Source organism: Guillardia theta, assembly GCF_000315625.1.
Source record: "Guillardia theta CCMP2712 unplaced genomic scaffold GUITHscaffold_58, whole genome shotgun sequence".
Taxonomy (NCBI): domain Eukaryota; class Cryptophyceae; order Pyrenomonadales; family Geminigeraceae; genus Guillardia; species Guillardia theta.
In genome coordinates, this window is record NW_005434616.1 from 376,805 (window position 1) to 390,318 (window position 13,514).

Sequence of the window (13,514 nt, forward strand, 5' to 3'; positions counted from 1 at the left end):
TTTTGCCTTTTCCACGTCCCTCCCAAACCCACCGCCGATCCTTCGTTCGCCTCCCTCCGTCCTCCCTCCGTCCTCCCTCCGTCCTCCGTCCTCCGTCCTCCCTCCCTCCTCCCCTCCGTCCCTCCGTCCCTCCGTCCTCCCTCCCTCCTCCCTCCGTCCCTCCCTCCCTCCTGCCTCTGTCCTTCCTCCTCCCTCCGTCCTTCCTCGCCCTTTCTCTCCTCCCTCGTTCCCTCTCCCGCCCTCCCTTGCCCCTCTATCATCGCCCCTCAACTCTCCTCCCTCCTCCTTCTCCCTTCCGTTCTCCCTGGTACCAGCTTCTTCCCTCCCTTTCCTGCCTTCCATGAATGGTCCGGACGTGGGAGGCGCACACAGCTGCTGTCATCGCCCTCCAGCGAGCGAGCGAGCATGCGAACCTTCTTGCGAGCGGGTCCAAGGACCATGCATGCAAGATCTGGGACATTGAAGCAAGCACGGCCATCAACACCATCCGAGGACACCAAGGAAGCTTGCTTGCTTGTTTGCTGCTCGCTGGGCCCTGACGGGAGGAGGCAGGGGCTGTGCGATCCATCTCCTTCTCCTCCGATGACAAGCTGGTGTTCACAGCGGGCGACTCGACGATCAGGATATGGGACAGGTGCCATGCTGCCTGCTGCGCTGCTGCGGGATAACGCGAGAGCAGGGGAAGCAACAAGCAGGTAGGATGTTTGCTGCCGCATCAGGGGCATGTCACGAGCGTTCAAGTCAGAGATAAGGCAAGCACACGCTGATCTCAGGGTATGAAGCTGACTTCTGTGGTGCAGTACATCGGGAGCACCAAGTACGGCATGCATGTACTCACTTCGTCTCTTGACTGCTCAAGCAAAGTATGGGAGAGGAAGGAGGAAGGGGGGGAAGAGAGGACAGGAGAGGACAGGAGAGGACAGGAGAGGACAGGCGAGGACAGGCGAGGAGAGGACAGGAGAGGACATCACGGCACAGGGTGGGCGGGGCAGGACAGGACAGGAGTGCAATACATGGAGACACGGTGATGAGCCTTGCAGGTATGGGATCTTCGCTCGCGAGTTCCCATCCGAGCATGTCTTGGACACGCAGCTGGCGTTACCTCCTCCTGCTTCTCGCCTGATGTACGACATGGTAGCAGCGCCTCTTCCACTCTTCATTTCCAGTTACTTCCCCTCTCTCGCTCCCTCCCTCCCTTACTTCCTCTCTCCCTCTCCCTGTCCCTCCCTCTCTTCATCTCCAACTCATCTCTATCTCTCCATTATTCCTCTCCTCCTTCCTCTCTCTTCCCCTCCGTTTCTCCAACTCCTCACCTCCTTCTCTCTTCCTCCCTTTCCCTCGAGGCTGATGCATCCTGCAGTGGCTTCAGTCAGTCTGGACTCCACGTGCATGTGACCGACAGCCAACGCTCTCCTCCTCCTCTCGTTGAGTCCTGACAGGATGTTCGACGTGGCGCATGCTGGGGAGAACGAGCCGCCCTTCACGTACGAGCTGCCATGCGGGGTATCGCCAGTGAGGAGCAGCAGCAAGGCTCTGACGGCCAGGTGTAGGTGGCGAAGCATCTGCGATCCCTGAAGCTCTCTCGCTCTCCTCTGAATCGCTGTGGCATTAGCAAGGTCTCGTCCTCGAGCCCTCGCATACTCATGGGTGACTGAGAGGGGCTCGCTCTAGTGCGGTCAGATCCTCGCAACGGCAAGTCAAGGAGGAGTCGTCGGTCTCACCAAGGTTCTCACCTCCCTCTCTGCATCCAACTTGACATGCCTGCCGCCCAGCTCGGCCCCGACCTGACGACGCACTTCCCTGCGCATGACGATCAGGTAGCGATCGTGTCCAGCCCGTCGAGCTTCCTCAGAGCTTACCCAGCAAGTGCGTGACCTCTGCTGGAGTGACGATGGCAAGGAGCTCGTGAGCTGCGGGGGAACGAAAGTGAGAGGACCTTTCGCCTGCTCCCCCTCCTTTGACAACACCCGTTTTCTTCCTCTTTCTCCTATGACTACACCAGTTCTCCTCCCCCCCCCCCCGCCCCTCCGTCAGTCTGGAACGCTTCTCCTCGCTCCTCCAATCTTTCTGATTCTCATGAGCTGCTGCCCAGCTGCTCCTCTGGGACCTGCGCGACCTCGTGGATGCCCAGAGCTCAGAAGCCTCGTCCCCAGGAGCACAGACGTACCTCCTCCTCCCTCCTGTCATGTCTGCTGTGACTTTCGTCCTCGGCCTCCAGGGACCAAACAGTGCAGGATCTCCTGGGCAAGACGAAGCCGTTCGGAGGAGGAGGTCAGTGGCGGGTGGGAGAGCCTCCGAGGGAGCGGCTGAAGTGCTGCTGGACAAGGAATTTCTTCGAAGCGAGGGGGGAACAGTGGAGATCTGCTGTACTGCTGCGAGATCATCGGGCAGAGCCTTCTTGGAGGAAGCGAAGACGGTCTGCTCCTGGCCCTCCTCAGATGCGCACAACTCATCTCACCGCAGGGTCCATTATGCTGTGGCACAGGGGGGAGAGCGTAAATGACCTTGATCCTTGAACTACAGGCTCAGTGCTAACAAAACTGCTGGCGTCAGGCCGTGCTAGACTGACCGTCCTCGTACTGATTTTCAACTTAACTTTGAGTAAACAAGACCGGCTTTATCACTGAGCGGCGGGCCCAACCGAGGCTCCCGGGCCTCCTGGCCGGCCCGGGGGGCCGGGACTGCCCCGGGGACGGACTAGACTCGGGGGTTGGAACTTGAACAGAAAAAAAGCTATACTCTCCTTGACTGGGATGAAGAACGTGTGCAAGAGACTTGGTGTGCATTGGCCGACCCAACGAGAGCAGCACGAGCTGGAGGAGGAGCGCAAGGCTGGAAGTCTAGAGCAGATTCTGCTTGCTGGGCACGCCAGGGAGGCAGGAGTCACGGATCATACGGAACATGCCATGCAAGAGGAGAGCGACGTAGAAGTGATCCATGACTACGAGTTTGATGCAGGAGCTTCAGGCATGGAGATACCTTCAAGCTAGGTGTTGACGCACCAACCTCCGACGCTGGCAGCGCGTGGAGATCATACGATGGTGGACGGGGGGAGTTTGACGGGAAGAGGTTTGGTTACAGCTGCCAATCAGGGGGGAAGCATGGCGAGAGGGCTCATGCAATATGAAAGGGATGGTTGGGCCGAGTCAGGGGGGTCAGGGTCAGGACATTCACGTTGGGAAGACCGAGGGAGAGGAGCTGGAATAGAAATAGACAGGAGATCGTACTTCGGGGGAGGGCTTAACTTGACACGTCGTACGGAGAGAGGTGGAGCAGGAGGGGAAAGTGGCTGGGGAGGGATGGGCGACAGGTCCACATGGTCTGGTCCAGGGCATCTGTTGGGCTCCAAGGCAACGGAAGGGGAGATGATAATGCAGCATGCAGCTGCAAGGTGAAGGGAGGAAACGGAGGAGTCAGAAGTCACCAGGAAGTTTGGTCTTCGGCTGCAGATCTCTAGAGACGGAGAGCTGAGCCTCACTGAGTCATGCAGGAAGCTCTTCTTCATGTTGAATCGACGCGGCGATGATTATGCGAACAAACTAGTCATCATTGAACCTCAGCACGGTAGGCTCGTCATGATCGTCGACTATCCTATCAGTGGTTATAAATTTCACTGATAACTGAAACTACATGCTCGCCTCATCACACTAACGGTCCCAGCTGGTCGGCGGGAGGCTCCGACTCACGGTGCCTGCCGCTCAGTGCTGCCGACCGGGCCAGCGGGCCGGCTGCCCGCCGGGAGTCCGCGCGGCTGCACGCCGCTCCGACCCTGCTGCGACCCAGGCTCCGACAATAGGCCTCCGACCCAGCTAGCAGCACGTGCAGCCACCGAGCCCCACTGCTAGCCTAGCCTCTAGTCAAGTCACTACTGGCCGGGCTGCTGCCCGGCCCCGGCCCGTCACGTGGCCGCCCGACCCGACCATCAGTGGGGGGATGAGGGCTACCATTTTCGCGAGACGCATCTGGCATGTCGCGAGTGCCGTGAGAAAGACGTAAGAAGATGCCGAGATGAGAAGATGAAGGGCGAGGAGATGAGAAGATGAGATGAGAACACTACAACAAGAGATCAAGATGAAGAGCAGAACAAGGGGAGGAGCACAACAAGAGCACAAAGGGAACTGAAGCGAATAGGGGGAAGAAATTGGAACTGAAATGGCATAGAAGACACTGAATTCAAGAAAACTCAAGGGCCAGGTTGTGGCTGATATCTAGCTGCCTCAAGTGCTCTGGGGTCGATCATGAAGCTTTGGTCGACTTCTCTCTTCATATCAATCCTATCATGGACACTATCAGATGCACTCTACTCCCATCAGGAGCTCGCTTCGATCCCCACCACCCGTCCTCTGATCTCATCCTTGTCGGTGCCGAGCTGTTGTCATGATGCCCTTGTGGTCCTTCGGCAATGTTCTCCTCTGCGCCTTGCCGGAGGGAAAGAGAAGAAGGTTAGAAATCCTCAATGAACTTTGCTGGTGAAGTAGCCCTGACGGAAGTTACAGTTGAGCAAGCTCACAAAGCGGCGCATGAAGATGGTGATGTTTCTGTTTGGGGGGTCAAGTTTTTCATCTGATATGGCTGCAGGAATCAAGAAGAGCGGCTAAACGAGAGCGAAGGGAAGCGAAGGGCGCTTCGAGCTCGGAATGGGACTCGGGTTCGGATGAAGGTTGGCAGGAGGGGTCGGTGGAGGCGTCATCAGGTAGCTGTCTGCGCTAGCATGCGGTCGGCCCTGCTTCTTACCTTGAGTGCTGCAGAGGGGTCTGATCCACGGATCGGGAATGGAGAACAGGAGGAGCCAGAGCCGGAAGAAGAGAGAAAGCAACGAAGAGATGTTGGAGACAACAAGAGAAAGGGTGTGAAAGCTTTCTCTCCTCATGTCGCTGGTACTGTTTCTTCCTGCCAGGAAACTTGGTGAGATGTTGGCGATCAGGGAAGAAGCCAAGTGAAGAAACGTTTGACTGGCGAGTCTACCAATGGGAGGACGACAAGGCCACAACTCGACTGGATCATGTGATGCAGCTGAAATCTCTGATGATCGTCAATCCCTCATATCATCTGCTTTCTGCATCTGTGGAGTCGAAAGCGTCTGACGACGTACGCAGCTCCGAACGAAACAAGAAATCCTGATGGATCGCAGCGCGATGGTGAGTTTTTGTTGCAAACAAGTTGCTTTGTGGGTTTGATGACAATCAAGGGCTGGAAATTCGCCGCCGAAAACATGGAAGATCGGAGGAAGGAGAAGCAGAAGAAGAAAGGCGACAAGAGTCAAGCAAAAGACCATGCCGATGACGGTTGTGTCTGACCACCACGAGCTTGTAAGTGATACGAGTTGCAGGAGAGCAAGGGGAAGAGGAGGGGGAAGAGGGGGAGGACCAGGTTGAAAGGGCCTCGGAGGTCCTAAAGAAGCACAAAAGGCTCACGAAGAGGAAGAGGAAGGAGCTAGAAAAGCTTGAAGAGCTGAAGAAGTGAGACCATCCTATCACATCTGATTCTCCATCTCATCAAGGCCACAGGGCAAACCAGATGCAAAAGGGGATCCGGCCCTCGGACATGTATCCATGTAGTGCAGTGATGACGTCACGCCATTCTCTAACTTGCAAGCAGCTTCAGAGAGCCATGGTAGGGTTGGAACACAGAAGAGAGAAGACAACCTCTTCCATATCCCCGCGAAAGGCCAAATGGTAGGAGAGTGTACAATGCTGATTGCGGTGATGGATCGGTTGATGGATATCAGGAAGTAGAAGATCGGGAACAGATCGTCAAACATATTGCGGTCCTAGATTTCATTCTATAAGGTTTTCTCTCTGCTAAACGATTTGGTATAGAAGGATGAAGCTGAACGAAAGAAGCAACGAACGCTCAAGCTAAGAAAGCGAGCTTGTGCGTGAATTTCAATCTTTTGATCGAGCACCCCTTTCTATCCCCTGCTTCCACTTCCTCCTTTCCTCTTCCGCTTCATCGTTTTCGTCCCTTCAACCCCTTGTTCCTTCTCATGAAACTTCTGTCTTGGTTCTCTCTCACTGACCTTCTTCCTCTTCTTCCCTTGCAGTGGAAAGAATTCTCATGGAAGAGAAAGAGAAGAAAGCTCGAGGAAGGGGAGTCATCTACATCGGTCATATCCCCCATGGATTTTACAAGGAACAACAGTACCAGGTTCTCCCCCTCTTCCATAATCTAACATTGTCTTTACATCTCCTTTTCTTATTCCCATATATTTTTTCCTGCCTGTGTCTCCTTGCACGTTTCCCTTCTTCGATCCTTCCAGCTTCAGACCCTTTCTCCTCACTCTCCTGTCTCGACCCTTTTGCTTTTCATCTGTCCCTTGTTCCCATGTTGCCTGATTGCACTTTTGCATCTGATTCTTCACTCTGGCAGTTTTTCTCTCAGTACGGCAAAGTGACCAGGCTAAGACTTGCTCGAAGTCTGTGCTGCAGTGCTCTTGAAATCTGTTTACATTCTTTCTTCTTTCCCCTACAGATAGGAAGACAGGAGCGTATAAGGGATATGGTTGGGTAGAGTTTGATGACGCAGCTGTGGCACATGAGGTGATGAATCCACTTCTCCTCCTTCCCGCCTACAACCAATCTTCCTCCTCCTCCTCCTCCTCCTCCTCCTCCTCCTCCTCCTCCTCCTCCTCCTTTGCCTCTCATCATCATGATGATCATCATCGCTGTCTTTCCCTTTCTTGTTTTTTTTTGGTTGCCATCATGATCAATCTCGTCCTTGTCCTCTTCCTCGACCTGTCCTTCTCCATACCCTCCTTGTTCTCCTCCTCCTCTCCCTCCTTATGTGTATGCTTATCATGCTCCTGCACGTCTCTGCCTCTGGTCTTCCTTCGTCTTCCTCCTTCCCAACCTTCCTGGCCTTGCACGCCATCAAGAATTTGACCGCAGATGGCGGAGAAGTTCAACAAATATAACGTGCATGGCAAGAGTCTACAGTGAGGAGACTGGTCAACACTCTTCAACCCTCTTATCACCTGCTCCTTGCAGCATCCACGTCGTTCCAAACGATCAAGTCCACCCCGAACTCTTCCGGAATTGCGAGCGCGACTTTGTCAAGGTGAGGAAGGGACTGATATACTTCCTTTCGGCAAGGGACAGAGTTGAAGAGTGGTTGTTCCGAACCTCTTGCTCTCAGCAGCACCTTCGCTCTCTTCTCCATCGCTGCTGCTCCTCGGCCATGGTCAACTGACGGTGTACTGCAGGTCAACACTCCCCAAAGGATCCGGCAGAGAGAAAGCCGGTAAGCTCGCGCCTGCTGTTTCAGACCTCCTCCTCATCCGTGGGTTCAGGTCGAAGACTCTGATCCAGAAGATCAAGGCTCTCAAGCGGCAGCTGCAGAAAGCGGTTCGAAGTCCTCTCTTTCTCTCGCTATTACTTCCCATCCTTCTCCAATGTGGCTATCTACTCTTGTCCCGTACTGCCGTGTCCTGTGCCTTCCCGTCCTGTCCTGTCCTCCTCTCTCCTCGCTTCCTCTCCTCGTCTCCTCACCTCTCTAATGCTCTTACTGAGCAGGCGCTTGCACAACGGCAGTTACTTCGCCGCATTTCCAAGAAAAGTGCGGACAACATTCTGGTGGGCCCCCGCTCCTCAAGGCTACTTGCTGATATGCAGCAGTTCAAGTCACAGAAGGAGGAGGGTGAGGCGTTTATCTCGGACATTAAGCAGCAAATCCTCGACCTTAGCAGGCGGCGTTCCAAACTTCGGGTTCCTCCTCCTCCCTCTCCGTCGCACGACCTCACCCCCCCGCAGGTCAAACATGGCCTCGAGGACGGGCTCGTCACCCTCGGCCGCATGTTTCGCATCTACGGCAGGGAGATCAGATCGACTTGAAGGTCGTCCGAGTGACTTGAAGCCTGAGCCGGGCCCTTCTTCCTTTGGGTCCTTAGGATGGCTGTAACAAGTTTTGTTTCAAAGTCCCGGCGATATCAAGAGCCCGACCGTGGCACTCAGTGGGCCCGGTGTGGGTGCCCCCGAGCAAGTTTGCTGGCCCGGCTTCATCCCGCCCGGCCCGGGCCCAAGTTTGCCGGCCGGGCTTCATTCGATAGTCACAGGCCGCTTGAGGACTGAGAAGTTCAACGGAATTTGCCTCAGACGGTAAAAGTCATAGTACGTGACGAGTCCGACTGTTCTCTGAAGTGGTGGGGGTCAATACCCATACCCCCTAAATTCATTGATTTGAGTGTATTTTAGACTGGTGGGTACGGTAATTGACGGTTCCAGTCGGTTGGTGGGGTACAGCAGATCATGTGATCACCTTGCTAGCTAGAGACACCGGGGCCATTGTTTACTCCAGAGGGTGGGGGTTACAGCGAACCCACCGCATATCATCATTTTCCTTCTAAACTAATGGGTAGGGTGAATTTCAAAGGGGGTAGGGGTGGTAGAATCTCTGCCTCCACATCTGCTCATTTTTCCTGAGGCCAATCCGACCAATTTCCTGCTGCCTTCGGTCCTCGAGTAACCCTCCACCCCCACCCCCCATTTCCTCCACAAATCACCCCACCCATTAGACTCAAGTACCCCTCTCCTCCCTTCAGATTTATGCCTCTCAGGCATTTCATGGGTAGGGTCATACACCCTACCCCAGATATCTATGCTTTTTCTGTATTCACTACCCTTTCAGTTGGGACGCAGCCACCCCTGCGTTCACTGACACCACCCTCACCCACCACCACGAGCACCCCCTAGTTCCTGCAAAAGCCGATGCCTCCCTCTCCCGCCATGGTGCCAGGGAAGGCCATGAGGTCGAAGCGAAGGCGGAGGAGATGGAGTTGGAACTTGAGGAGTGTTGACGGGAAGAAGAGTATGAGATGAGAGAGGAAGCAGCAGGATGGGACTGAATTCTGAATAGTTTAGACGAGGAAGTGCAACGAGTGCGGCATATTGGTCTTTGCCAGTGTTTCGTTGCACAGCAAGAAGGTGAGAAATATTTTGAAAATACAAGAGTTTACGTATCGGAAGAAGTGATAAAGATTCTGATAGTGATCAATTACCCTCTGTCAGCAGAGAGTTGGTGTTTGGAAGACAGAATACGGAGAGCATGTTGGAGTATGCAGCTGAGAAGAGCGATGCCATCAGTGATTTTTGCAAAGTGATTGTGAGGAGCTGATCAAGATTTAAAGCTGCATCTTCTCCTCGATGCAGTTGCTTTGAATAGCAATGGTTAAAGGATGTGATGATCTTTGCAGGATGCCGGTGGTGTCAAGTTAGGAAGAGGGTTTCGCCAGGGTGGATGTGCATGAAGTTCTGAGGGGATTCACTCCGTTGGGGGCTCCGGAATATGCTTCAGTGAGCTCTTCGACGGAAGTTGCGCTTAGACATCGGAAATGTCCGCCTCCGAGACCATCAGGACTACATCGACTGAGACAGTAAGGACAACTTCGAGTGAGGCAGTAAGGACAACTTCGAGTGAGGGTGTATCACATGGGAAGCGGCACGACGTGCCATTCGTCAAGGCCAATGGAGTAGATTTGAGCATGTTCGATCTTGAGAAGTAATCTTGTGCGCTGTTCTGAGTATCTAGACTGACTCTTGTTTTGTTTTCCTCGAAATCAAGTCTGAGCGAAGGGTTGTGGTGTATGTCATGTGAGGGGCCCTTGAAGTTGTTCTCTCTCGAGATCGGACTCAGGAAGCAACTTCGTGAACAGGTTGCAGACGCGGGTGGCAAAGTATGTTACTTGAACTGCTGGATGCTCCATTGAGCTGTGATACTGACAAGGTTTGCCATGCAGGTCAGAGCTGAAGTTCGAAAGCGAACTTTCAGCTTGGATGGGCTTGAAGCAGGTAGGACGTGCGTGTAGATTCCATGTGGAGCGTTAAGAAGTGCCCGATGCGCAGTATTGGAGAGTTTCTATCTAGAGTCGGGGAACAACTACAGGTGCACGTGGATCGGTTTGGAGGTGAGAATCTGCAAGGGGTTTATCGTTCCTCTTTACGTTGGCGCCTCAGGAGAACCCTCTCCATCTCGACCAGGGGCTGGAGGTTTCTTTCGTGAAGGTATGCGTGGTTTACCTTATGCATCGTTTACCTTCTCAGCAAGAAAGCTGATGAATGCCTTTGTTACATTAGGAGAGCTGCGAGGACAGTGAGGCCCTGTTTCCGGAAACCCACGGGAAGTTCTTAAGTTCCTTCAATAGTACGAATGGTGAGACAAAGGCGGAAACGAACCAGGTCAAAGGAGCTCTTGAGACGATCGAGGAGTCAAAGACGGAGAATGGCGATAGTAGTGAGCATGCTGCGAACAACGACAATGGGCAGAACGAGGCCTCTAGAGCTCCTAAGAGGCCACGAATAGCCACTGAGGTTCCGATCTTTGCTAAAGATGAACCGACGGAGAAATCTACCGAGGGATCCAAGGACGAAGAATTGGATGCATTGGGCAAGGGCAAGGGAAAGGGCTTGATCTCAGTGCACGTGCCACCGTACAATCCTTTCTCCCGCCCACAGTCAGGAGGAGGAACTCCTCTGCACTCTCCTAGCCTGAGGCCCTGTCTCTCTCCCCTGGGGGTCCGGACTACTTCTTGGAAGCTTGCTTCGCACACAGTCATGTTGAACAGATATCAAGGGACCGTTGAGGACTTCGAGCTCTTGTGGAGGAAGGACTCATCCTCCCTACCACTCCATGATGAACTGATGAGCGGCATCTCAAGTGCTCCCCACACTCCTCGCTCCTTCTTGCCGGACACGCCGTCGGGCAACAGCAATGCGGGGTGGAACTCTCCTTTAGAATCCCCTCGTTCTACTCGCTCAGAGTCGCCGACAGCCAACGGGGAGAAGTTCGGCCGTTCGATGTCCAGCGTGTATGTGCGCCGGGCAGAAATGCTATCTTTCGATCTGGACTCTGCGCCGAATCAGCTGGTGGAGGCCCTGCGGTTCTTCGAGATGCCGATACCCGACAAGAACAAGCGAGCGTTCGAGTGGGGGAAACAGCCGGTGGAGCAAATGCACGCCCTTGCTCGCTACATAGAGACCGTGGCCAAGGACGTGAGGAAGCTTTGCCTCGCGGAGCCGCGCTGTGTGCACGTGAAGGCCCCCTGCTACATCCTAGGAGACATCCATGGAAACTTCGCTGACCTAGTGGCGTTTGAGAAGGCTCTGTGGAGGATCGGCCCGAACCTCTCGCCCGCAAACTTCCTTATGCTGGGAGATTATGTAGACCGTGGCGCCCACTCGGTGGAGGTCGTGGCCTACTTGTTTGCTCAGAAGCTGATGTGTCCGAGCAAGTTCAAGCTCTTGAGAGGAAACCACGAGACCAGGATACAGAACAGCCACTCGGGGTACAACCCTTGCTTCCGGGACTCGTGTGAGAAGCACTTTGGGAAGGAGGTCGGGGACTCAGTGTGGGAGTCGGTGAACTTGGTCTTCGATGCTCTCCCGCTGGCCGCCGTCGTCGACCACAACATCTTCTGTGTACATGGAGGCATCCCGAGTCCCAGCGTCTTAAGGAAGCATGGAGAGTACGGGTCTGCTTCTCTCATCGCCGAGATCAACAAGATTCCTCGCGATCTGCCCCAGCCCGATCCCTCGGTGGGAGGGGACCCGCTGGCATGGGATCTGATGTGGAATGATCCAGCTCCCTCCAACTTTCACACGGTGAGTCGCTAAAGCTTCCCGCCCGCCCTTGCTTGCTCATTTCATCTCCAGCCCCAAGACAACTCGTGGACCGAAGGCTTCGGCCCTAACGTTTCTCGCGGCACGGCTCACATGTTCACTGCGGAGGCTCTAGAGCAGGTAGAGTCCATCTTCCCTGTCCAGCTCTCCCCCTCCAAGGGCCGCCATACGGCTCTGCAGCAAAATCATGTTGCTGATCCCACAGTGCAGTTCCTCCGCAGGTACAACTTCAGCCACCTTGTACGAGCACACGAGGTCCGCAAGACCGGGTTTCAGGTATCTCCTTGGGGCGTCTGCTGGGGTGGTTGACCTGTAGCAGGTTCAGCAGCACGCGAAGATGGTAACGCTCTTCAGCTCCAGTGGCTACTGCGGGTCGAACAACGAGGCCTGCTGTATTCTCGCTTGCGAGGTGCCTCCCCGAACCCCCCCCCCCCCGCGCACTCTTCCTGACCCCTTCCGTCAGGGCAAGATCAGGTTCATTCGGCTAGAGCATACCCGGATCCAGCGGCCACTTCAAAGTTCGTCGCTGGCTACTCGAGCTGCAGGTCCAAACTCGCCCTCCCGTTCCCCTTCTGCCTTTATCGTCCTCTTCCTCCTCTTCCTCCGCTTCCCCCTCCATTCTTTGTCTCATCCACCACTTTTACTGTCCCTTGACTTCCTCCTCTGCCTCCCTGCCTCCCTGCCTCCCTGCTCCCTGCTCCCTCTATTCGCCACGCTGAACTGTTTTGTCCAGCTGCTTGCAGTGCCCTCGTCCATTCCGTCAACGAAACAACTCAGACGGAGAAGCCGCTGCCGCCGCAAACATCTCAGGGCTCAGACTCGGCGAAACCCAAGGCAAGTTGAACATGCTGCGACTTTGGTTGGCCGCTGAGCGTCTGCAGGACGGCGACTCCGATGATGATGATGACGACGACGACGATGCGGACGACTGAGAGTCTGGGAGTGAAAAGGCGGCCGGTACCGGGCGGGCCCAGCCTTCGAGTCGGGTCCGGCTGCCGCTGCTTTGAAAGGCGACAGGGAACACACAGCCTCAACACTGATATCACTTGAAGCATTGAATGGCTGGATCATATGATTTTGTTCAGAAGTTCACAGTAAAGCTACTGTCCGGCTGGGACATCAATCACTGGTCACCGTGTCAGTTCACACTGAGCCGGGCGGCCCGGCCCGGGCTGCCGCATCACCGACCGGTGACTGTGAGGGATGTGACTTCCGAAGTTGCCGGGCGACTGTCAGCAGTATGACCCCTACCCCCTTGGAAATATGGCTCCTTCTTCACTACCGGGTACATTCTCTATCATTTCATGGATCTGAGGGAGGTAGGGGTTACCAGACCCTCCGGCAAGAGTGATGGTGGTAGGGTACTTGGTCGGAATGAAAGTCGTTCTCATGACCGGGTGGTTCTACTGTCAAGGGGAGGGTAATCAGGGGTAGGGTACGATAGTGGGGAAAAGCCGCATTTCGTGATGTAGGGGGTGATAAGTACTCATATGGGGGGTAGGGGGTGGTATCGGTACGTCCGTCCCCTATCGGCTGCATTTCCTCAAAACCGAGGAGTGAAGCTTTTTAGGGTGGTGCGGCCTTGAAGGGGGTGGGGTTAGTCAAATGGGGGTAGGGGTCATCATATTTCTCTGTCTTCGTCTCTGCTCAGATCTTTGTACAGTGGGTGAGGGTGGACAACATGGGGGTAGGGGGTACCAAAATGGTCCGAACCTAGTTTTCTGATAATTTGACCTGATGAAGAATGGAAGTCAAAAATGCCAGACGATAAGATCGGACGCACGAATGGGAGAGGCTTAGCAAGACGAGAATGGCACAGAGGAGGAGATAGAGAGGAGGAGGAGGAGGAGGAGGATGTGATAGAGAGGAGGAGGAGGAGGAGGAGGAGGAGGAGGAGGAGGAGGA

General features: G+C 54.8%; 5 protein-coding genes across 5 annotated transcripts; all 5 read left to right on the plus strand.

The window, feature by feature from the left end:
• Positions 1–1,440: 1,440 nt before the first annotated feature.
• On the plus strand, positions 1,441–2,516 carry GUITHDRAFT_112357 (hypothetical protein; the record flags this gene model as incomplete). Its single annotated transcript, XM_005828574.1, has 9 exons — positions 1,441–1,503; positions 1,551–1,616; positions 1,672–1,725; positions 1,773–1,817; positions 1,864–1,926; positions 2,093–2,163; positions 2,219–2,271; positions 2,327–2,416; positions 2,464–2,516. The coding sequence occupies 9 exons, from the start codon at positions 1,441–1,443 to the stop codon at positions 2,514–2,516; spliced, it is 558 nt and encodes a 185-aa protein (XP_005828631.1).
• Positions 2,517–2,753: 237 nt separating this feature from the next.
• Positions 2,754–2,990, plus strand: GUITHDRAFT_112358 (hypothetical protein; the record flags this gene model as incomplete). The annotated part of the gene is made up of 1 exon (XM_005828575.1): positions 2,754–2,990. One exon carries the CDS (start codon positions 2,754–2,756, stop codon positions 2,988–2,990), a length of 237 nt encoding a protein of 78 aa, XP_005828632.1.
• A 1,248-nt stretch (positions 2,991–4,238) lies between these two features.
• GUITHDRAFT_112359 (hypothetical protein) lies at positions 4,239–5,882 on the plus strand (the record flags this gene model as incomplete). The annotated part of the gene is made up of 12 exons (XM_005828576.1): positions 4,239–4,442; positions 4,497–4,529; positions 4,579–4,693; positions 4,749–4,877; positions 4,925–5,004; positions 5,097–5,138; positions 5,189–5,285; positions 5,330–5,459; positions 5,508–5,554; positions 5,599–5,675; positions 5,729–5,767; positions 5,820–5,882. The coding sequence occupies 12 exons, from the start codon at positions 4,239–4,241 to the stop codon at positions 5,880–5,882; spliced, it is 1,056 nt and encodes a 351-aa protein (XP_005828633.1).
• A 1,005-nt stretch (positions 5,883–6,887) lies between these two features.
• GUITHDRAFT_112360 (hypothetical protein) lies at positions 6,888–7,829 on the plus strand (the record flags this gene model as incomplete). Its single annotated transcript, XM_005828577.1, has 6 exons — positions 6,888–6,934; positions 6,987–7,056; positions 7,202–7,239; positions 7,289–7,343; positions 7,512–7,571; positions 7,614–7,829. The coding sequence occupies 6 exons, from the start codon at positions 6,888–6,890 to the stop codon at positions 7,827–7,829; spliced, it is 486 nt and encodes a 161-aa protein (XP_005828634.1).
• Positions 7,830–10,940: 3,111 nt separating this feature from the next.
• Positions 10,941–11,918, plus strand: GUITHDRAFT_74586 (hypothetical protein; the record flags this gene model as incomplete). Its single annotated transcript, XM_005828578.1, has 2 exons — positions 10,941–11,591; positions 11,754–11,918. The coding sequence occupies 2 exons, from the start codon at positions 10,941–10,943 to the stop codon at positions 11,916–11,918; spliced, it is 816 nt and encodes a 271-aa protein (XP_005828635.1).
• Between the last annotated feature and the right edge of the window lie 1,596 nt (positions 11,919–13,514).